General features: G+C 40.8%; 1 protein-coding gene across 2 annotated transcripts in view; it reads left to right on the top strand.

Annotated features, from left to right (window-relative positions):
* Nucleotides 1-610: 610 nt before the first annotated feature.
* Nucleotides 611-23452, top strand: part of PRKAR2B (protein kinase cAMP-dependent type II regulatory subunit beta) — a 180758-nt gene continuing 157916 nt past the window's right edge. For both annotated transcript variants that reach the window (XR_012251236.1, XM_073652217.1), the window contains exon 1: nucleotides 611-1487. Coding sequence is in view for 1 of the 2 variants with exons in the window: in XM_073652217.1 (XP_073508318.1) it covers nucleotides 1229-1487 (259 nt within the window). In the remaining variant the exon portion in view is untranslated. The remainder of the gene's footprint in view (nucleotides 1488-23452) is intronic.

Below are 23452 nucleotides of genomic sequence, written 5' to 3'. Positions count from 1 at the left end.
CAATGTCACATTGCACCACAGACTGTCCAGGAGTTGGCGGATGCTTTAGTCCAGGTCTGGGAGGAGATCCCACAGGAGACCATCCGCAACCTCATCAGGAGCATGCCCAGGCGTTGTAGGGAGGTCATACAGGCACGTGGAGGCCACACACAATACTGAGTCTCATTTTGACTTGTTTTAAGGACATTACATCAAAGTTGGATCAGCCTGTAGTGTGTTTTTCCACTTTAATTTTGGGGGTGACTCCAAATCCAGGCCTCCATTGGCTAATAAATTTGATTTCCATTGATGATTTTTGTGTGATTTTGTTGTCAGCACATTCAACTTTGTACAGAACAAAGTATTCAATGAGAATATTTCATTCATTCCGATCTAGGATGTGTTAATGGAGTGTTCCCTTTATTTTTTTGAGCAGTGTATGTGATCACCTTCCAGTCATGATAAAGTATGTATCCCTCCTCCTGTCATGACATGGTAATAAACCAGTCACACAGATATAACGTGCTGCCACGTCCTCGCCCTTCTACCCCCAGACCCCCGAGCTATGGCTACTGGATAGTAGAAGCGACCACTTAGAGATGGTGGTTGTCATGGTTTCTGGGGGTCACATGTAGCTGCGGGCTCCTCTTTGGCTGACACAATACGGCGGTGGCTGCGGTAGGCGGAGGACGCTCTTTTTCACAGGGCGCGGGCGGGTGTGCAGACCTCGGTATCGCCCCTCAGTACGATGCTGAGCTCTGAATACAGTTTGTGGTCTCCTCCCGCGGATTTTCTTTGACAGCGTCTCCCTGGGAAGTATGTGGTGAGCGGCGTGCACTCCTCATTAGCTGCTGCCCCTCCTCGGAGCCGCTGGATTGTGCTCGTGTGCTGCTGCCCTCCGCTGCCGTGCCTTCTGCAGAGGGGCTGTATGGATTGAGACGCCTCAGGCCTGCTTCTTCCAGACCCGGTGTAACTTCAGCACATCCATTGTATGGTAGTGATGCCGCAGGACAGCACTCATTAGCTGATTTGTATATATCTGTATGTATCTTGCCTAAAACAAAGGTGCATGCCGAGCAGGTAAAGGCAGGAGAGCATCCATTGCAGTGCTGCCACTCATCACCTGGACGAGCTGCCATTGTGCAGCCTCTGTACTGCCTCTGTATACCTCCATCCATTCCTCTGCTGGGCCAGTACACATCTCTTCTCCCCTGTGCCCCTGCAGTCCTCCTGTGAGCGGCCCCCAGGGATGAGTATAGAAATCCCAGAGGGGCTGACGGAGCTGCTGCAGCGCTTCACGGTGGAGGTGCTGAGGACACAGCCGGAGGACCTCCTGGAGTTCGCCCTGCAGTACTTCACCCAGCTGAAGGAGTCCCAGAGCCAGGGGGCTGCCCTCAGCCATGGCGCGGACTTCAGGCATTTTAAAGGGGTTAACTTTGCTGAGGAACCCATGCAAACCGACTCTGAGAACGGGGACGACGAGGACGACGACGAAGAGGAATTTGTTGGTGAGTGTCACTGGTGATGGGTATGTAATGTGTGGGTGTATGTGCATATGTGTCATGTATGTGTGCATGATGTGTATATATGATAAATGTGTGCATATCTATGATATGTACCTGTATATATCATACATATGTATGTACAGCTATAATATGTATGTGTATATATGTGTTTGGTGTGTGTATGGTATGTGTATATATGATAAATATGTGTATAATGTGTGCATGGCTATAATATGTATGTATATATCATGCATATGTATGTACGGCTATAATACGTATGCGTATATATGTGTTTGATGTGTGCATGATGTGTATATATGATATATGTGTGTATAATGTGTGTACGGCTATAATATGTATGTGAATATATCATATATATGTATGTACGGCTATAATATATAAGCGTGTGTATATGATATGTGTGTACGGCTATAATATGTACATGTGTATATATATGTTAGATGTGTGCATGATGTATATACATATATGATATATGTGGGTATAATGTATGTACGGCTATAATATGTACCTGTATATATCATATATATGTATGTACTGCTATAATATGTATATATGTGTATAGTATGTGTATATATGATAAATGTGTGTATAATGTGTGCATAGCTATAATATGTATGTGTATATATGTGTTTGATGTGTGTATGATATGTGTATATATGATACATGTGTGTATAATGTGTGCATAGCTATAATATGTATGTGTGTATATGATATGTGTGTATAATGTGTGTACCGCTATAATACATTTGTGTATATATGATATCTATGTGTGTGTACTGCTATAATATGTATATAATGTGTGTACATCCATTAATATGTATGTGTATATATGTGCATATGCTACACGGTATACAGTGGGTACGGAAAGTATTCATACCCCTTTAAATTTTTCACTCTTCGTTTCATTGCAGCCTTTTTTTTTTTCATTAAAGTACACTCTGCACCCCATCTTGACTGAAAAAAACAGAAATGTAGAAATTATTGCAAATTTATTAAAAAAGAAAAACTGAAATATCACAAGGTCATAAGTATTCAGACCCTTTGCTCAGACGCTCATATTTAAGTCACATGCTGTCAGTTTCCTTGTGATCCTCCTTGAGATGGTTCTGCTCCTTCTTTGGAGTCCAGCTGTGTTTAATTAAACTGATAGGACTTGATTTGGAAAGGCACACACCTGTCTATATAAGACCTCACAGCTCACAGTGCATGTCAGACCAAATGAGAATCATGAGCTCAAAGGAACTGACCAAGGAGCTCAGAGACAGAATTGTGGCAAGGCACAGATCTGGCCAAGGTTACAAAAGAATCTCTGCAGTACTCAAGGTTCCTAAGAGCACAGTTGCCTCCATAATCCTTAAATGGAAGAAGTTTGGGACCACCAGAAGTCTTCCTAGACCTGGCCGTACAGCCAAACTGAGCAATCGTGGGAGAAGAGCCTTGGTGAGAGAGGTAAAGAAGAACACCAAGATCACTGTGGCTGAGCTCCAGAGATGCAGTAGGGAGATGGGAGAAAGTTCCACAAAGTCAACTATCACTGCAGCCCTCCACCTGTCGGGCCTTTATGGCAGAGTGGCCCGACAGAAGCCTCTCCTCAGTGCAAGACATAGGAAAGCCCACATAGAGTTTGCTCAAAAACACATGAAGGACTCCCAGACTATGAGAAATAAGATTCTTTGGTCTGATGAGACGAAGATAGAACTTTTTGGTGATAATTCTAAGCGGTATGCGTGGAGAAAACCAGGCACTGCTCATCACCTGCCCAATACAATCCCAACAGTGAAACATGGTGGTGGCAGCATCATGCTATGGGGGTGTTTTTCAGCTGCAGGCACAGGACGACTGGTTGAAATTGAAGGAAACATGAATGCGGCCAAGTACAGAGATATCCTGCATGAAAACCTCTTCCAGAGGGCTCTGGATCTCAGACTTGGCCGAAAGTTCACCTTGCAACAAGACAATGACCCTAAGCACACAGCTAAAATAACAAAGGAGTGGCTTCAGAACAACTCTGTGACCATTCTTGACTGGCCTAGTCGGAGCCCTGACCTAAACCCAATTGAGCGTCTCTGGAGAGACCTGAAAATGGCTGTCCACCAACGTTCACCATCCAACCTGACGGAACTGGAGAGGATCTGCAAGGAAGAATGGCAGAGGATCCCCAAATCCAGGTGTGAAAAACTTGTTGCATCATTCCCAAGAAGACTCATGGCTGTACTAGCTCAAAAGGGTGCTTCTACTCAATACTGAGCAAAGGGTCTGAATACTTATGACCATGTGATATTTCAGTTTTTCTTTTTTAATAAATGTGCAAAAATTTCTACATTTATGTTTTTTTCAGTGAACATGACGTGCAGAGTGTACTCTAATGAGAAAAAAATGAACTTTTTAGAATTTACCAAATGGCTGCAATGAAACAAAGAGTGAAAAGTTTAAAGGGGTCTGAATACTTTCCGTACACACTGTATATATCATGTATGTGTGTCTTCTATACACTGTATGTGTATAATACTTTTGTGTGTATGATGTGTATGTGCATAATGTGTACACAGATACGTATATGTGTATACGTATATGTTTTATGTATGTGTGTATGATGTGTATATGTGTTTAATGTGTGTGCGTCTATAATATGTATGTGTTGATATGTATATATGTGCATATTGTGTGTACAGCTATAAAATGTGTCTGTGTATATGATATACACACGTGGTCAAAATTGTTGGTACCCCTTGTTTAATGAAAGAAAAACACACAATGGTCACAGAAATAACTTGAATCTGACAAAAGTAATAATAAAATAAAAATCTATGAAAATAAACAAATGAAAGTCAGATATTGCTTTTCAACCCTGCTTCCACAGAATGTTTAAAAACATTTAACTCATGGAATAGGCCTGGACAGAAATGATGGTTCTTCTTAACTTAATATTCTGTTGAACAACCTTTTGAGGCAATCACTGCAATCAAACGATTCCTGTAACTGTAAATGAGACTTCTGCACCTTTCGACAGGTATTTTGGCCCACTCCTCATGAGCAAACTGCTCCAGTTGTCTCGTGTTTGAAGGTTGCCTTTTTCCAGACGACATGTTTCAGCTCTTTCCAGAGATGCTCAATAGGATTTAGGTCAGGGCTCATAGAAGGCCACTTCAGAATAGTCCAATGTTTTCCTGTTTCTTGGGTGTTTTTAGCTGTGTGTTTTGGGTCATTATCCTGTTGCAAGACCTGTGACCTGCGACTGAGACCAAGCTTTCTGACACTGGGCAGCACATTTCTCTCTAGAATCCCTTGATAGTCTTGAGATTTCATTGTACCCTGCACAGATTCAAGACACCCTGTACCAGATGCAGCAAAGCAGCCCCAGGACATAACAGAGCCTCCTCCATGTTTCACAGTAGGGACAGTGTTCTTTTCTTGATACACTTCATTTTTCCATCTGTGAACATAGAGCTGATGTGCCTTGCCAAAAACTTCCATTTTTGTCTCATCTGTCCATAGGACATTCTCCACTCTGGCTTTTTTATGATTTTTTTTCATCAATGGTGTTCTCCTTGGTCGTCTCCCATGAAGTCCACTTTGGATCAAACAATGACGGATGGTGCGATCTGACACTGATGTTCCTTGAGCTTGAAGTTCACCTTTAATATCTTTAGACGTTATCCTGTGCTCTTTTGTTACCATTCGTATTATCTGTCTCTTTGATTTGTCATCAGTTTCCTCCTGCGGCCACGTCCAGGGAGGTTGGCTACAGTCCCATGGATCTTAAATTTCTGAATAATATGTGCAACTGTAGTCACAGGAACATCAAGCTACTTGAAGATGGTCTTATAACCTTTACCTTTAACATGCTAGTCTATAATTTTCTTTCTAAGCTCCTGAGATAACTCTTTCCTTTGCTTCCTCTGGTCCATGTTGAGTGTGGTACACACCATGTCACCAAACCTCACAGTGAGTATCTGTAACCCTATATACAGGCCCACCGCCTGACTACAAGATTGTAGACACCTGTGATGCTAATTAGTGGACACAACTTGATTTAACATGTCCCTTTTGTCACATTATTTTCAGGGGTACCATCATTTCTGTCCAGGCCTATTTCATAAGTTATTTTTTTTTTTAAATTCTGTGGAAGCAGAAAAGCAATGTCTGACTTTCATTTGTTCATTTTCATAGATTTTTAATTTATTATTACTTTTGTCAGATTCAAGTTATTTCTGTGACCATTGTGGGTTTTTCTTTCATTAAACGAGGGGTACCAACTATTTTGACCACGTGTGTATGTATATATGATACATATGTGTAATGTGCATTGGATAGTGCCTGCCAAGAAATGACAACTGGTGAACTGGCAACAGGCACCTGCTTGCCAAAGTTCATTGATAAATGTGAGGAGCTGTGGCTAACCTGTCTTGTCAAACTGGTGAAAAAAACACTTGGCGCCTCTCGGCTTGCTATTTTTGGGGCTGTGTAGACCAGGATAATGACCTCGCCCTTCAGCCAAAAGCACAAAAGCACCTACAATGGGCATGTGAGCATCAGAACTGTAACAACGATGGCCTGGTCTGATGAATCAAGTTTTCTTTCATAATTAGAGGACAGCCAGGTGCATTATGGAAAGAAGATAATTCGCAGAGGCAGAGTGAAGAACATGATAAGATGCTGACATGGCCTCCAAATTCCCAAGATTCAATCCAATAGAGCATCTGTGACAAGTGGAAAAACGAGTCCAATCCATTGAGGTCATATCTCATGACTTACAGGACTTAAGTACCTGCTGCTAACATGATGCTACTGGATACTCACCCTCACCGATGCCCCGCATGTTCAATTCCAATGCTTATCCAGTCTCCATCATTTTCTGTTTCCCGGTCCCATCAATGGCTAAGCAGTATTTTCAGTCATTACCAGTGTGTCGAGATGGGACCGGAAGGTAGAGACCAGTAGGGACTGGGATAGTGTTGGAGCATGGGCTTTGTGAGGGTGAATATTAGTTCATGATTTTTTTTATCCAGTATATGTGTATGAAATAGACTTGTAGGTTATGTGTGATGTCTGTATGTGATATGCATGTGTGTGCCTGTACATTTGTTTTTATGTATCTACATATACTGTATGTATGTGTCTATGATATATATGTGTAAGGTATGTGTGTCATTTGTATTTTCTATGGCCTTCAAAATGTCTACAGTAAGCTGAACAGTTAGTGTTGTGTTTTATACATACACGGAATAGATAAATGAGCAGCTTGTAATCCATCATCACCAGAATCATCTACATTCACATCAGCCTCGAGACGCCGACTAGGAAGCTACATCTAGCATCTTCATCACATTGGTCAAACATGGAAAACCGTCTTCTTGTTGAATAGATAATTTTGTGAAATTCAGATGACTAAAAATTTGAATACTATGACTGTCTAAGGTACAGTTCATTGCAATGTACAGTACAGACCAAAAGTTTGGACACACCTTCTCATTTAATGATTTTTCTGTATTTTCATGACTATGAAAATTGTACATTCACACTGAAGGCATCAAAACTATGAATTAACACATGTGGAATTATATACTTAACAAAAAAGTGTGAAACAACTGAAAATATGTCTTATATTCTAGGTTCTTCAAAGTAGCCACCTTTTGCTTTGATGACTGCTTTGCACACTCTTGGCATTCTCTTGATGAGCTTCAAGAGGTAGTCACCGGAAATGGTCTTTCAACAATCTTGAAGGAGTTCCCAGAGATGCTTGCCACTTGTTGGCCCTTTTGCCTTCACTCTGCGGTCCAGCTCACCCCAAACCATCTCGATTGGGTTCCGGTCTGGTGACTGTGGAGGCCAGGTTATCTGACGTAGCACCCCCATCTCTCTTCTTCTTGGTCAAATAGCCCTTACACAGCCTGGAGGTGTGTTTGGGGTCATTGTCCTGTTGAAAAATAAATGATGGTCCAACTAAACGCAAGCCGGATGGAATAGCATGCCGCTGCAAGATGCTGTGGTAGCCATGCTGGTTTAGTATGCCTTCAATTTTGAATAAATCCCCAACAGTGTCACCAGCAAAGCACCCCCACACCATCACACCTCCTCCTCCATGCTTCACGGTGGGAACCAGGCATGTAGAGTCCATCCGTTCACCTTTTCTGCATCGCACAAAGACACGGTGGTTGGAACCAAAGATCTCAAATTTGGACTCCTCAGACCAAAGCACAGATTTGCACTGGTCTAATGTCCATTCCTTGTGTTCTTTAGCCCAAACAAGTCTCTTCTGCTTGTTGCCTGTCCTTAGCAGTGGTTTCCTAGCAGCTATTTTACCATGAAGGCCTGCTGCACAAAGTCTCCTCTTAACAGTTGTTGAAGAGATGTGTCTGCTGCTAGAACTCTGTGTGGCATTGACCTGGTCTCTAATCTGAGCTGCTGTTAACCTGCGATTTCTGAGGCTGGTGACTCGGATAAACTTATCCTCAGAAGCAGAGGTGACTCTTGGTCTTCCTTTCCTGGGGCGGTCCTCATGTGAGCCAGTTTCTTTGTAGCGCTTGATGGTTTTTGCAACTGCATTTGGGGACACATTCAAAGTTTACCCAATTTTTCTGACTGACTGACCTTCATTTCTTAAAGTAATGATGGCCACTCGTTTTTCTTTACTTAGCTGCTTTTTTCTTGCCATAATACAAATTCTAACAGTCTATTCAGTAGGACTATCAGCTGTGTATCCACCTGACTTCTGCACAACACAACTGATGGTCCCAACCCCATTTATAAGGCAAGAAATCCCACTTATTAAACCTGACAGGGCACACCTGTGAAGTGAAAACCATTTCCAGTGACTACCTCTTGAAGCTCATCGAGAGAATGCCAAGAGTGTGCAAAGCAGTCATCAAAGCAAAAGGTGGCTACTTTGAAGAACCTAGAAGATAAGACATATTTTCAGTTGTTTCACACTTTTTTGTTAAGTATATAATTCCACATGTGTTAATTCATAGTTTTGATGCCTTCAGTGTGAATGTACAGTTTTCATAGTCATGAAAATACAGAAAAATCTTTAAATGAGAAGGTGTGTCCAAACTTTTGGTCTGTACTGTATGTGTTGTTGGATCATGACAATGTGTTTTATTACAAGGGACCATGCCCATTACATTATGGCATATGGACTATCTTGTAGTGAATGTATTAAAATAAATGGGATGACGTGGTTCAGTGTGATCATGACAATGCTGATTCTGTCTATCTATCTATCTATCTATCTATCTATCTATCTATCTATCTATCTATCTAGTGTCAGTACATGCAAGAATTCAGTGGCCATGACAATGTATTTAATGTATTATTGCAGTGCTTTCACTATAATAGTATGTGACACCATGCTTCAGGCTGTAAGCACAATGTGTCGAAATTTACCACTCCCAATTTTCCAAGAGATTCACAGGTCAAGAACAGTGTGTGGGCAGGTATTGTCATTCACAAGAGCCCACCCTTGTAAAGCTATTCCAGACCCTTGCAATATACAACCTCTCGGCATTTCCTTATATGCATCTGCTGTAAATACACATAAATTATTACACACATATTTGAGTCCCGTCTTATTGATAACTGGTTAGTGAACCCCGCTCTTAATATGATGATCTCAGGCTTCTTGGTTACCATGCTATGAAGTATAGGTAAGAGTGGAAGAAGGTGTTTCAGTCTGGCCTCCGGTATAGCTGGCATCTTTCTACAGAGCTTTGCAGGAGGTAGACAAAAGATTCAAGAAGTGCCCACCAGCACATTAACTGCACATGCACACATGCGCTGTATTGCACTTATGTCTCCCATAAGTGTGCTTTAGTGCAGCCTGCTGCGCGCATGACCAGGTCAGGATTCTTCTTCTACCGGTCATTTTCTGCATTTGGTTAGATTTGGAGTATGTGATACAATAGTCTGCCACAGTCATGTTTTTCTGATGATGTTTCTTTGTTATTAAAGTTTGATTCATTGCTACTTAAGCAGTATTAACCCCCTTAACTTTTTATATGCCCATGTAAGTAATTGAAAGATAAATGCATTGATACCTATTTCTCTGTGTTGCGGTATTCCAGAAAAATCCATGATTTTATAAATATGCAAGTGAAACATTAGATGCTTTCTCCCATCCTGAGCACCTAATGAAAGTCTACGACTTCAGGTCATTTACATCTTTAGTGTCTTCCTCTCTCTTTTGATTGATGGCTGTATATCTCGGTGATGTCTGGCATCCAGCAGGAAATTTTGCGCATGCTCATATCTTTTTGGTCCTTGCATCTGCACTGTAAGGTGCCCTTCTGAGGACATCAACTTCAACGTGATACTGTGCATGTTCTGCCCATTGATGTTGTACGCCCCGAAAGAAGACCAGCTTCCATTTTGAAATGTGATTTAATTGCTTTGGAACTCTTAAAGAAAATTATGGAAAGCTAAGGCTGGTATAGTATTATTTCTGAATTTCATTTCTGATTTCCCCTCAATCTTGATTTTATGTACTGTGCTGTGCTGTATAACAGTAAGTGTTAAGTGTAACAGTATAACAGTAAGTGTCTACAAAATGCTGCAAAGTAAAACTGCTTTAAAAAAATAGAAGCGTTAATGGTTTATTTTTATCAGTTAACAAAATGCAAAGTGAATGAGCAAAATAAAAATCCAAATCAATATTTGTATTAGAAAATAGGAAGGGTACCAAGGAGGAAAAGAATGTGAATACAATTTTACTTTTAATAATAAAACTAAAAATATTAATAAAACAGATTATCATACATCCAAAGGGATGTATATTGGGCCACTGCTGTAGTGAATTATGAACAGCTATGACCCACAAAGTCCTGACTTCAGTGTGACAGCACCAATACAAAATATTCCACAACCAATGTCCCCACAATTAGATGGTTGGGTGTTATAGAAATCTCCTATCTAGGGATCCCATCTATCCCCATCTTTGCCTGTCAAAAATTATTTTTATTTTTATTAAATGTGCCGTATAATGAGAAACATCCTCAATATGAAAGGTGGCTAGTATAAGGACCACCATCCATCAAACTCATATTTTGTTATATATCAGTTCTGTGGGACTGATATACTTATGTCTATAGTAAGTGAAAAGACGGCAAATATATCATTATCCGCAATCGCTATTATAGCGATGTGGTCCTATAGTGGGGAGTTTTTACGCATGCCAAAGTTATGTCGGCGATGACAACTGACACCCCACAATTGGGTAGGTGAATCGCCAGTACATGTGTCGGTATCTCGCCTGCACATGCGAAGGTACCGCACATAAGTTAGAGCGGTCTCCCACACTGAACTTCCAGACTGATCTTGTGCAGGTGGTGCGCACGCGGTCAGTGCCGTTAGATATATTCAAGTAGCAGGAGCAACGCAGCAAACATCATGTTGTATATTGCTAATCATATAATGAGACACTTGGGAAGCGAGACCGATAGACATCTCTAGTGTGCTGACGCATAAGACATTGACAGGATAGTCGTCCCTGACGCGTGTTTCGCCGGGGTTACTGGCTTTTTCTAAGGGCGATATTGACCGCCTCCTCAGGATTCTTATACACCCTGGTAAGATTGACAGGTATGACAGTCAATCAAGCACCAATGCATGGTTCCCAAATGTCATCCCAATCTTATAAATACATAACTAATATTAAAGTAATCATACCCAAGGAGGCATATACAGTACAGACCAAAAGTTTGGACACACCTTCTCATTTAATGATTTTTTCTGTATTTTCATGACTATGAAAATTGTACATTCACACTGAAGGCATCAAAACTATGAATTAACACATGTGGAATTATATACTTAACAAAAAAGTGTGAAACAACTGAAAATATGTCTTATCTTCTAGGTTCTTCAAAGTAGCCACCTTTTGCTTTGATGACTGCTTTGCACACTCTTGGCATTCTCTTGATGAGCTTCAAGAGGTAGTCACCGGAAATGGTCTTCCAACAATCTTGAAGGAATTCCCAGAGATGCTTAGCACTTGTTTGCCCTTTTGCCTTCACTCTGCGGTCCAGCTCACCGCAAACCATCTCAATTGGGTTCAGGTCTGGTGACTGTGGAGGTCAGGTCATCTGGCGTAGCACCCCATCTCTCTTCTTCTTGGTCAAATAGCCCATACACAGCCTGGAGATGCGTTTGGGGTCATTGTCCTGTTGAAAAATAAATGATGGTCCAACTAAACGCAAACCGGATGGTTCTAGGTTCTTCAAAGTAGCCATCAAGAGAATGCCAAGAGTGTGCAAAGCAGTCATCAAAGCAAAAGGTGGCTACTTTGAAGAACCTAGAATATAAGACATATTTTCAGTTGTTTCACACTTTTTTGTTAAGTATATAATTCCAAATGTGTTAATTCATAGTTTTGATGCCTTCAGTGTGAATGTACAATTTTCATAGTCATGAAAATACAGAAAAATCTTTAAATGAGAAGGTGTGTCCAAAATTTTGGTCTGTACTGTGCATTGATAATTTAAATTGTAACAATCTTCTGCTATGTATAGACCTATTAGATTCCAAAAACTAGTGGATTCAATGCTCACATACTACACTATACAAAACATACCAGACCACATATAACATTTGCTGCAAAAAAAGATGTAATCAAAATTCTTATCAGAATTATTGTGGCTGATATGTATAGGCCTATTGATACTCAATAGATATTTCACAATAATTCCAAGTATTCAATGTGCTAATAAAGGGAAAACCTATCCTAAGTGATTGGAGATATATGAGATATAATCCCCACATAATAGGAATAAGCCGGAATTAATATTTATCCATAGTGTAATATTCAATGCCCATATACCACACTATGAGAGACAAGATAGACCACATGTTTGTTTACTGTAAGAAGAGATATATTCAAAAAATTCTTATCAAAGTTTTTGGACCATAATATTTAGATGCAAGAAACATCAAAAGGAGATACAATGTTTCAAGATATAAAGGAAAGACATTATAGAAAGCAACCAAAATTAAAATTCTCATTCAATCCATAAGGATTGACCGTATTTAGCCGGAATATCTATTTGCTTTCCTTCTTCAGGAGGATTGAGTCCAAATCTCCACCTCTAATATCCAATTTTTGCTGAAGGATGGCCCACCCTTTAAGTTCTTTCCATCGCAGATCATGTTTGTGCTTAAAATGCTTGGCGATGGGAGTGGGAGCAAACATTTTTTGTTGCTCTTTACTTGTTTGTTCATCTTTGTCAAAATTAATAATGCTCCTAATGTGTTCCCTAACGCACGTTTTCAGATCTCTGGTAGTCTTCCCCACATATCTTAGTCCACAGGTGCATTCCAAGCAGTATATCACTCCAGTGGACGATCAATTAAGATGTTGATGTATAGTAAAAAATTTTCCAGAGGCATCTTTGAAAGATTTGATAGGAATCAAAACTTGACAAGCCTTGCACATCTTACAAGGGAAGAAACCTGGATCTCTTACAGTCGTGGCTTTGTTATTACGTTTAAAATGACTTGAAACTAGAAGGCTGGAGATAGAAGTAGTTTTACGATATCCTACAGATGCCCTATGTGTAAGACATCGGTTAAGGTCACAATCAGACTTCAAAATCCCCCAATGCTTGTTAAAGATGTTCATCATTATTTCCCAATCCTTATGATATTCAGTTATTATCATTCTGATGTCGGTCTCACTTTTTTGGGGTCAGAAGATCCTTCCTCTCTGTTCTCAAGGCAATATTGTATGCCTTTTTAATTATTTTCTTTGAGTAATTTCTTTCAAGCGGTCTCTCCTTTAGTTCTTCCGCTCTCAATTTAAATCCCTCAAAGGTGGAACAGTTGCAGTTTAGCCGCTAAAAATTCCCCCTTAGGAATAGCTCTAATGGTTGCTGATGCATGTGCACTCTTAGCATCCAAGATGCTCTTTGTGGTCGTCTTCTTCCTATACAGATCTGTCTGGATCATGTTCTCTGCATCTCTATGGATCATGATGTCTAAGAATGGAACATGATCCCTATGGAAGGAGAGTGTGAGCTTCAAATTAAGCTGGTTATTGTTGAGGATATCGATAAAGTTGATCAAGGTATCTCCCGTGCCCTTCCAGATGATCAAAATGTAATCTATGTAACGTTTCCAAGTTACAATCTGATCTACATAGATGGACATATCCTCTGCAAAGACAAATTCCTCTTCCCACCATCCTAAATAGAGATTTGCAAATCTGGGTGCGACCGCCGCCCCCATCGCGGTCCCCCGCGTTTGAAGGTAAAAACGACCATCAAAGACAAAGTAATTTCTTTTCAAAATAAATTTAAGAAGGGCAAGAAGAAAATCCTTTCGTATTGGATTAAAATCCTGATTTTTGAATAGGAAGAAATTTACGGCCTTGCAGCCCATGTCCTGGTCTATACATGTGTATAGGCTTTCGACGTCACATGTTGCAAGTAGTTCTTGCTGGTCAAGTTTGTTACCCTCCAATTCTTGCAAAACTTGCATGATGTCCCTGGTATAGGAGGGAAGATCATATACATATCCTCTTAATTCCTGGTCAATCCACTAATTAGCTTTTTCAGTCAGGTTACCTATATCAGAGACAATAGGTCCTTGTGGACCTTGGGTAGCATGTAGAATGTTGCTATCTTTGGGCTCTTAACCCCCAGGAAGTCCCTCTCACGTTTGGCAATTGCTCCACTTTCCCATCCCTGGGTTACAAGATTAGTATACTCTTCCAGGAATTGGTTGCTGGGGTCACTCCAGAGAGACTTATAACATTCCTTGTTGGTAAGTTGTCTCTTAGCCTCCTGGATATATTTATCCTGCGGCCAGATGACAATATTGCCGCCTTTGTCACTGCACTTGAAGACAACGTCCTCCATTTGTTTGAGTTCATCAATTATTCGTCTATCCTCAAAGTCAGGACTTGATCTAGAATCTCCATCTGGTAAGGCTAAAGTGTCCTTCGTGACCAAATCCACAAAAACCTTCACGGCAGGGCAAATTTGCAATGTCGGCATATTGGTAGACCTGGGCTTTAAAATTTTCTTTTTCCAATTGGAACCTGATGTATTCTCAATTTCCACCTCCTCTACTTGATTGGCTGTGTCCAATTCTTCCAATATTTCTAAGGTTCGTAATTCTTGACTAGAAAGACTAGGAGTGGATTCTGTATCCTGGGAGGAGATACGATTGTCCACTCGACGTGAGAACGTTTTTTTGAAGATTAACTTCCTTCCAAATAAGTGTAGATCCTTGATAATGTTAAATTTATTCAGATGAGTTGGGAGGCAAAAATTGAGACCCTTCTTTAAGACATTTGCCTGGCACCCAGTAATGGTATGTTTAGATAAATTAATTATTCTCAAAGAACTAGTGTCAGTTGTGACTGAATTTCTCACTTCCTTCTGTTTCTGTTCTTGGTCGAACCCCTGAATCCCCATCTGCCTCTGTCCCGTAAAAAAGGCCCCGTAGGATTACGGTTGTTATCCTGGTCCGCTCTTTTATTTCCATAAGAGGGAAATTCGGAATCAGATTCTGACATGTTACTACTCTCTGCGTCCGTGCCAGAAAATTCACTTCTTTGGTCCTCTCTTTTTTTATAAGATTGTTTCTTGACACGTTGTGATAGACTCTTGCCCCAATTATAAACCTCACCTTTAGAATAATATAATTTGTCTCTCAAGTACTTCTTCCTCTTGCGTGTCTTAATTTTAGTTTCGATTTTATCGACATATTGCAATGTCTGTTTAAACCTTTCTTCAAAATCAGTTTTACCTTCTAGCCTTTCTATTTTAGGAAAAATCTCATCCAGATCCTTCTCTAATTTCTCTATGATGTGTATCTCATCTTCAATAAGAAGATTCATCAATTTACGTGAACAATCAGTAAGAGTCGCTTCCCATCTATCCTTCAGATTGGGTTTTGTAAGTTCATATGAGGGAAAGATGGAAACACGCCGGCCTCTAGATATGAGTCCCTGTTCTAGACTCATTTTAGTCCATAATAAACACTTCGGCCAGCGTAATAGAGATCACGAGTATGGAGTGCGGAAGAGCCGCAACTCACACCCCATAGTCGCAGGAAAAACCTGCCTAGTCAAAATGGGTGTAAAAACACAAGAAGAAACTAAGTGTACGGCATATAAGAAAAACTTTATTAGTAAAAGTATAAATACATAATATTACATGTATAATAAATAGATGCAGATGGGGAGGCGATACGGATACAAAAAAGCACGTAACAAATATCCACAGCTAACAAATGTAGCAGGATAGTATGGAGAGGGGGAGAAGAAAGAGCAACCCAAGGGTAACATGTGTTAATTGATGACAAAGTAGGAGAGGTATATGTAGAAGGATGTCAATAATTCAAATAATACTGGATAAATATCACATTTTTCCCACAGTGGGGCAAGAGTAGGTATAATCCATAATAGAGGATACACTCACCAGTATAATCGCCTGGGGACGCTCAAAGGGGGGGCAAGGGGACAAGGCAGGAGCAGTCCAGTGTGGAACCTGCAGGCCTCGATGCGCGTTTTGCAGGTTCGCTTAGTCCATGTTGCCTGCAGATGCTTAATTTGGATATCTCTAAATTTTTTAAGGAGATCATCCATTTCCAAATTTTCTACCACTGATTCCCCTCTGACTGAAAAGTCCTCATTAAAGACTGTTCTCATATCATCCTTCTATCGTGCTGATCTAGATTGTAACTAGCTAGAAATTTTCGATGTGGCCATATTGTCTCAAAAAGATGTTACATAGGTCTATATCAAAATAGTCAAATATGTTGATTGTTACTAATCAGAGTCTAAAAATCAGACCGAAATGTGTCCAAGCAGAACACTATAGAGATCAAGTTAGATAAGGTCCGATTTGAAATGGACAATATTCACATAGGTGGTCACCACCAAATATATCTATTAGAAAATAGGAAGGGTACCAAGGAGGAAAAGAATGTGAATAAAATGTAACTTTTAATAATAAAACTAAAAATATTGATAAAACATTGTATGTATGATAATCTGTTTTATCAATATTTTTAGTTTTATTATTAAAAGTTAAATTTTATTCACATTCTTTTCCTCCTTGGTACCCTTCCTATTTTCTAATAGTTACAGTGCCTACAAGTAGTATTCAACCCCCTGCAGATTTAGCTGGTTTGATAAGATGCAAATACGGTAAGTTAGAGCCTTCAAACTGCAAACGAGAGTAGGTTTTATGAACAGAAGCATAAATCTTACAAACCAAAAACTTATGTTGCTCAGTTGAATTTTATTAAATTTTAAACATAAAAGTGTGGGTCAATTATTATACAACCCCTATGTTTAATATTTTGTGGAATAACCCTTGTTTGCAATTACAGCTAATAATCGTCTTTTATAAGACCTGATCAGGCCGGCACAGGTCTGTGGAGTTATCTTGGCCCACTCCTCCATGCAGATCTTCTCCAAGTTATCTAGGTTCTTTGGGTGTCTCATGTGGACTTTATTCTTGAGCTCCTTCCACAAGTTTTCAATTGGGTTAAGGTCAGGAGACTGACTAGGCCACTCCAACACCTTGACTTTTTCCCTCTTGAACCAGGCCTTGGTTTTCTTGGCTGTGTGCTTTGGGTCGTTGTCTTGTTGGAAGATGAAATTACGACCCATCTTAAGATCCTTGATGGATGAGCGGAGGTTCTTGGCCAAAATCTCCAGGTAGGCCGTGCTATCCATCTTCCCATGGATGCGGACCAGATGGCCAGGCCCCTTGGCTGAGAAACAGCCCCACAGCATGATGCTGCCACCACCATGCTTGACTGTAGGGATGGTATTCTTGGGGTCGTATGCAGTGCCATCCAGTCTCCAAACGTCACGTGTGTGGTTGGCACCAAAGATCTCGATCTTGGTCTCATCAGACCATAGAACCTTGAACCAGTCTGTCTCAGAGTCCTCCAAGTGATCATGAGCAAACTGTAGACGAGCCTTGACATGACGCTTTGAAAGTAAAGGTACCATACAGGCTTGTCTGGAACGGAGACCATTGCGGTGGAGTACGTTACTTATGGTATTGACTGAAACCAATGTCCTCACTGCCATGAGATCTTCCCGGAGCTCCTTCCTTGTTGTCCTTGGGTTAGCCTTGACTCTTCGGACAAGCCTGGCCTCGGCACGGGAGGACACTTTCAAAGGCTGTCCAGGCCGTGGAAGGCTAACAGTAGTTCCATAAGCCTTCCACTTACGGATGATGCTCCCAACAGTGGAGACAGGTAGGCCCTTCTCCTTGGAAAGGGTTTTGTACCCCTTGCCAGCCTTGTGACCCTCCACGATCTTGTCTCTGATGGCCTTGGAATGCTCCTTTGTCTTTCCCATGTTGACCATGTCTGAGTGCTGTTCACAAGTTTGGGGAGGGTCTTAAATAGTCAGAAAAGGCTGGCAAAAGAGATCTTTAATCCACACATGTGAAGCTCATTATTCTTGGTGCCTGAACTACTTCTTAATACTTTAGGGGGATCAAACAGAATTCTTGTGGTTTGAGGGGTTGAATAATAAATGACACTCTGAATTAACTTTTAACGTTTTAAAAAAAAAAAAAAAAAAAAAAAAAAAGCAAAAACAAAATTTGCTGCAGTGCATTTCCCACTTCCAGGCTGATCTACAGTACAAATGTCACAATGCCAAGTTAATTCCGCATGTGTCAACCAGCTAAATCTGCAGGGGGTTGAATACTACTTGTAGGCACTGTATATATTTGGTGGTGACCACCTATGTGAATATTGTCCATTTCAAATCAGACCTTATCTAACTTCAAATCAATATTTGGTGTCACTGCCCTTTGCCTTTAAAACGACATAAATTCTTGTAGGTATACTTGCGCACAGCTTTTGAAGAAACTCGGCAAGGAAGTTGTTTCAAACATCTTGGTGAATGAATCATAGATCTCCTGTGGATGTAGAGTTGTGCAAATCTTTCAGTATCGTCATGTAATATCACACAGACTTGATGATATTGATATCAGGGCTCTTTGGGGGCCACTTCAAGGATTCCTTGTTCTTCTTTACGCTGAAGATTGCTCTTAATGACATTGGCTGTATGTTTGGGGTCATTGCCCTGCTGCAGAATAAATTTGGAGCTATTCAGACGCCTCCTTGATGCTATTGCATGGTGGATAAGTACTTGCCTGTATTTCTCAGAATTGAGAACACCATTATGATTGACCGAATTCCCAACTCCATTTCCGAAACGCAGCCCCAAACTTACAAGGACCCACCACCATGTTGCCTGCAGACACTCACTATTGTACCGCTCTCCAGTCCATCGGCAAATAAACTGACTTTTTTTTAACCCCTTCACGACATCACATATGTTTACGTCATATGTCGTGTGCGTGTCTTTCATGAGGGCTCGCATGCTGAGCCCGCATCTTTCCCTGCAAATGATGCACATGCCTTAAACAGCGGCGGGTGGAGCTGTGCTCCTCTCATGGCTGTTAACCTATCAAGCCGGGACTCGCGTTCACTTGTCTCAGCTGTTTGAGACAGTTTTGCTTTCTTGGCTTTTGGATTATCTTGCCCAATAGATGGTCGTTTTTTGGGCGCTATTTTAAAAAACAGTCCTCAGTATTATAACCCTTAGTAATCACATCACACTGATCAGAGATCTAATAGGTGAATCTATATATAAAGCAGAAAATGCTTGACTGCCCTAGTTGTCCGTAGCAACCAATCAGAGCTCAGCTTTCACTCAGCAGCTTCAATGCTGAAAGATGCACTCTGGTTGCTGTAGGCAACCAGAACGATCGTACTGTGAGGCAATTCTCATACCTGAGGCCCCAGTTACTTCTGCAACATAATTACTGACTTTAGAGTGGCTTAGCAGGTTACCCCAACTTAGCGACTTTAGCGACTGGCCCTTTAAGAGCGTCTCTGTGGGCGCTGTCGCTTTAGTTCTTTAAGACCCTTTGGGCAAAAACTGTGGTTTTGCATTCAACACACAGACACCCATTTTCTGATTTATTTCTATAGATCCTAAATTCGGGGGACCAAATCTCTTGAAAGGGGGGGGATTTTGAGTTTTAATGTTCGCAGTATTTTTAGTCTGGTGTTAAAGACAGGCCATGCAAAATTTCACTCAAAGAGGGTGAAAAATGTGGTTTTGTATTCAGCGGGCTACCACACACAGATTTTCTGCTTTAGATATATAGATTGTATCAGGAGATACATATACAATATATATATATTGCTATTTTATATTTCCTTATAATAGAGTTGTCTTTCAGATAGTTATTGTAATTTGAAGACAGATTTAGAAGCACATTAGATCAGTTTTCTGGCAGAAAAGACAGATTATAATCTGATTAATTGGTCATTTGCATACAACATTGTGTCAAACAATTCTTTTCATGTAGAGGCACCTATAAAGCCTCCTTGCACATTAGACTAAAGGCCCCGTCACACTAAGCGACGCTACGGCGATCCCGACAACGATACGACCTGACAGGGATCGTTGCTGCGTCGCTATGTGGTCCCTGGTGAGATGTCAAACAGTCAGATCTTCCCAACGATGCGGCGACCCGTAACGATCTGTATAACGATGCACGCCTATGTGTTTCTGTGTCTGGGTCGTTAACAAGATCGTTGGTAAGGTGTCAAACACAGCGATACATGCTACCCAGCGGGACCTCAACGATCAAAGAAATGTCCAGACCATTCCGACACGACCAGCGATCTCACAGCAGGGGCCTGGTGTCACACTGTCACAGAATACTGGAGGTAGGGGGCCTAAGCTGACCCTAAGCTGGGGCCCTGACTAATCCCTCAACCTGGAGGTACTGTTAAAGGTACAGAGGTCCAGGCCGCCAGCGTAACCCCTACCTCCTGAGGATCCCTGCACCTCAGTAATCTAGTCCTGAGAAGGACCCCGATCACAACAATTGGGAACCAGAAATAATATGCCCACACACAGTATTTAGACGAACGAGACAGTACAAGGGAAAAACCAAAACCACCTTGCATACAACTTCTACACAACAACAACAGAGGGAACACCAACGGGAAAGGAGATAAATGATAAAGCGAGGAAAGGGAAAAAACACTTCCAAATACACTTATCTCAGCAACTCCAAACACCACGATCCGCTCTGTAAGTCTGAATGAAAAGCTTTCACCGACACCTCCCAAACAGACCTGCAGGAATATGAAGGAGTCTCACTAAAGAAGCATTGATTGCAGCTGGGCGAGGCTGGACCTCAGCTAGCCCAGAGAGAGAGAGAATTAACTCCTTCACTGCCGAAAAAACACAAAGCACCAACAAGTCAGCTGCGAGAAGTCAGGCTGTGTACTCGTGACGATCTTCGTGGCAACACACCCGTGACACCTGGTCGCTGCTACGTGTCAAACATAGCGAGATCGCTGCTGAGGTCACTGTTGCATCACAAAACTTGTGACTCAGCAGCGATCTCGCTTAGTGTGACGGCGGCTTAACGTCAGTCAAACTCACCGATATCGACAGGTTTGGGTGACAGTCTAATGTGCATGGGGTCCCTGATAAATGATTGTCGGAAAAATTAAGGATCTGCCATGTCCCGATTTCTGATTCCAATCCTTTTATTCTACCTGTGAAAAGCCACATCCAGAGAACACTGTAGCGTTCAGCAGGGCAAGTTCTCCTGTATGGGAGAGATGGTCGGGATAGCTGCCGGCCAGTCATCTTTTGACTGACAGCCATTTAAAAAGAACCTTTCATCAGGTTTTTCTCATTTTAGAATGCTGTATATAAGTCTCCAAGCCGCCCTGCAAAACAAAAAAGTACCTTTTATGTTATACCCACCTACGGGGCTGAAAAGGTGGAGTCAGTAGGTTATATGGAAAAAAACTGGTGACAGGTTCCATTTAAGATGTATGGGAGGCTTTAGAGTAAGTTCCCATGGATATCTACAGATATTGTTGTACAAATTGTATGGTCAAGCTGCACATTTCACCATTTGCATTGCAGGAACATTTACAGCATAAAATTACTCTGTGGATATTTTCCAGAGTGTCCGAACTTCCAATGAAAACCAGAGCAGATTTTCCATGGCCGTGTACCTTAACAGAGTGAGCTAATTGATTGTATTAATGGTAACTTTGTAAGAGTGTGTTCACATGGCCTGTAGACTGTAAGCAGGCAAGGGCAGGGCCCTCTCCTTTTTGTACCAGTCTGTCATTGTTAGTTTATTCACCATAAATTATATTTGTATTTTGTATGTAACTCCTACTCATGCACCCCACCATAGAATCAATGGTGCTCTACAAATAAATAATAATAATAATAATAATTATAGCATTGGCGAGATATGCAATAGATTAATTCGCTATAGACTTGATATGTGCCGGGCTCAGATAGAACGATCTGTCCCCAACAAGCTTGCTATAATGAACAGGTCTCTCTCTTATTTGGGTACATGGTAGCCAGAGGGGTGCTACCCATTTTTTATCCACAATCAGTATATATAACACTGGTTGCTTTCCATTGTTTAAACTATGTTTTCACCACCGCCAGAGATGATTGACAGGTCTTTCCCTTGTGTGTACATAGGGAGAGACCTGTCAATCACCAGGAGCAGTGCTGGGAATATTTAATGTTTATTTTCTCTAAAACGCCAGGGCATTTCAGTGAGGAATGCACCTAGCTGCCATCATGCAGCCCGGCTGTTGATTCTTCCAAGGTTTAAGCAGCATGAATCAAATGACAGGTTCTCTTTAGGCCATCATAAACCCATTAATCATTCATATCTGAAATCTTATATCCTAGTAATATTCAGCTTCTAATAATGTGGCCCAAAACACCCAATTGTTCAATACCCCAATGTGTATTTCTTTCAGTATTGCTCAAAACGTTCCTGTTTTATAATCTTTGACCACCAAAAAAAGATTTTAATTGTAAAAGTTTAACCCTTTGGTGCCCTCGGTGCTCTTTTTTTTTCCATTTATCTCACATGTGATACATGTGCATCTCACTAAATTCGAATATCATCAAAAAGTTAATTTATTTCAGCTCTTCAATACAAAAAGTGAAACTCATATATAGAGTCATTACAAACAGAGTGATCTATTTCAAGTGTTTATTCCTGTTAATGTTGATGATTATGGCTTACAGCCAATGAAAACACAAAAGTCATTATCTCAGTAAATTAGAATACTTTAGAACAGCAGCTTGAAAAATGATTTTAAAATCCGACATGTCGGCCTACTGAAATGTATGTTCAGTAAATGCACTGGGCTTCCATAACACCTCAGCAGTGCCACAGGCTGATCGCCTCCATGCCACGCCGCATTAATGCAGTAATTGATGCAAAAGGAGCCCCGACCAAGTATTGAGTGCATTTACTGAACATACATTTCAGTAGGCCGACATTTCGGATTTTAAAATCATTTTTCAAGCTGTTGTTATAAAGTATTCTAATTTACTGAGATAATGACTTTTGTGTTTTCATTGGCTGCAATCCATAATCATCAACATTAACAGAAATAAACACTTGAAATAGATCACTCTGTTTGTAATGGCTCTATATAATATGAGTTTCATTTTTTGTATTGAAGAACCGAAATAAATTAACTTTTTGATAATATTCTAATTTAGTGAGATGCACTTGTATGTATCCTTCTCATCTTTTTATATATACCCCACAATTTTAATATGTAACATCTACTAACTTTCCTTAAGTGACACAACAGAATTATGCGTTTCTGAATATATTGTGATATTATCAATATGTCTTATATCCTAATTTTCAACTTAGACAGGATCTTCACAAATATTGGAGGCCACATTAGTTCTCCATGTTTTTCCCATAATTTCCACTCTTAACACAAAAGCCTTACTTAAAGGCACTATCCGGGATTTTTTTTTTCTAGTACTGTGATAAGCGTTTAGTGGCAGGTATTTGCTAACTGCATGTCTGTTGTTCTATACTCTGACCTCTCTTGGCTCAGACCAGTCACAGAACCACCCCTGGCAGCGA

This window comes from Phyllobates terribilis, unplaced genomic scaffold, assembly GCF_046119375.1.
Source record: "Phyllobates terribilis strain yellow unplaced genomic scaffold, ASM4611937v1 Scaffold_11__3_contigs__length_659146591, whole genome shotgun sequence".
Classification (NCBI taxonomy): Eukaryota; Metazoa; Chordata; class Amphibia; order Anura; family Dendrobatidae; genus Phyllobates; species Phyllobates terribilis.
Note: the sequence above shows the minus strand (reverse complement) of the source record. Positions and strands in the feature narration are given on the sequence as shown.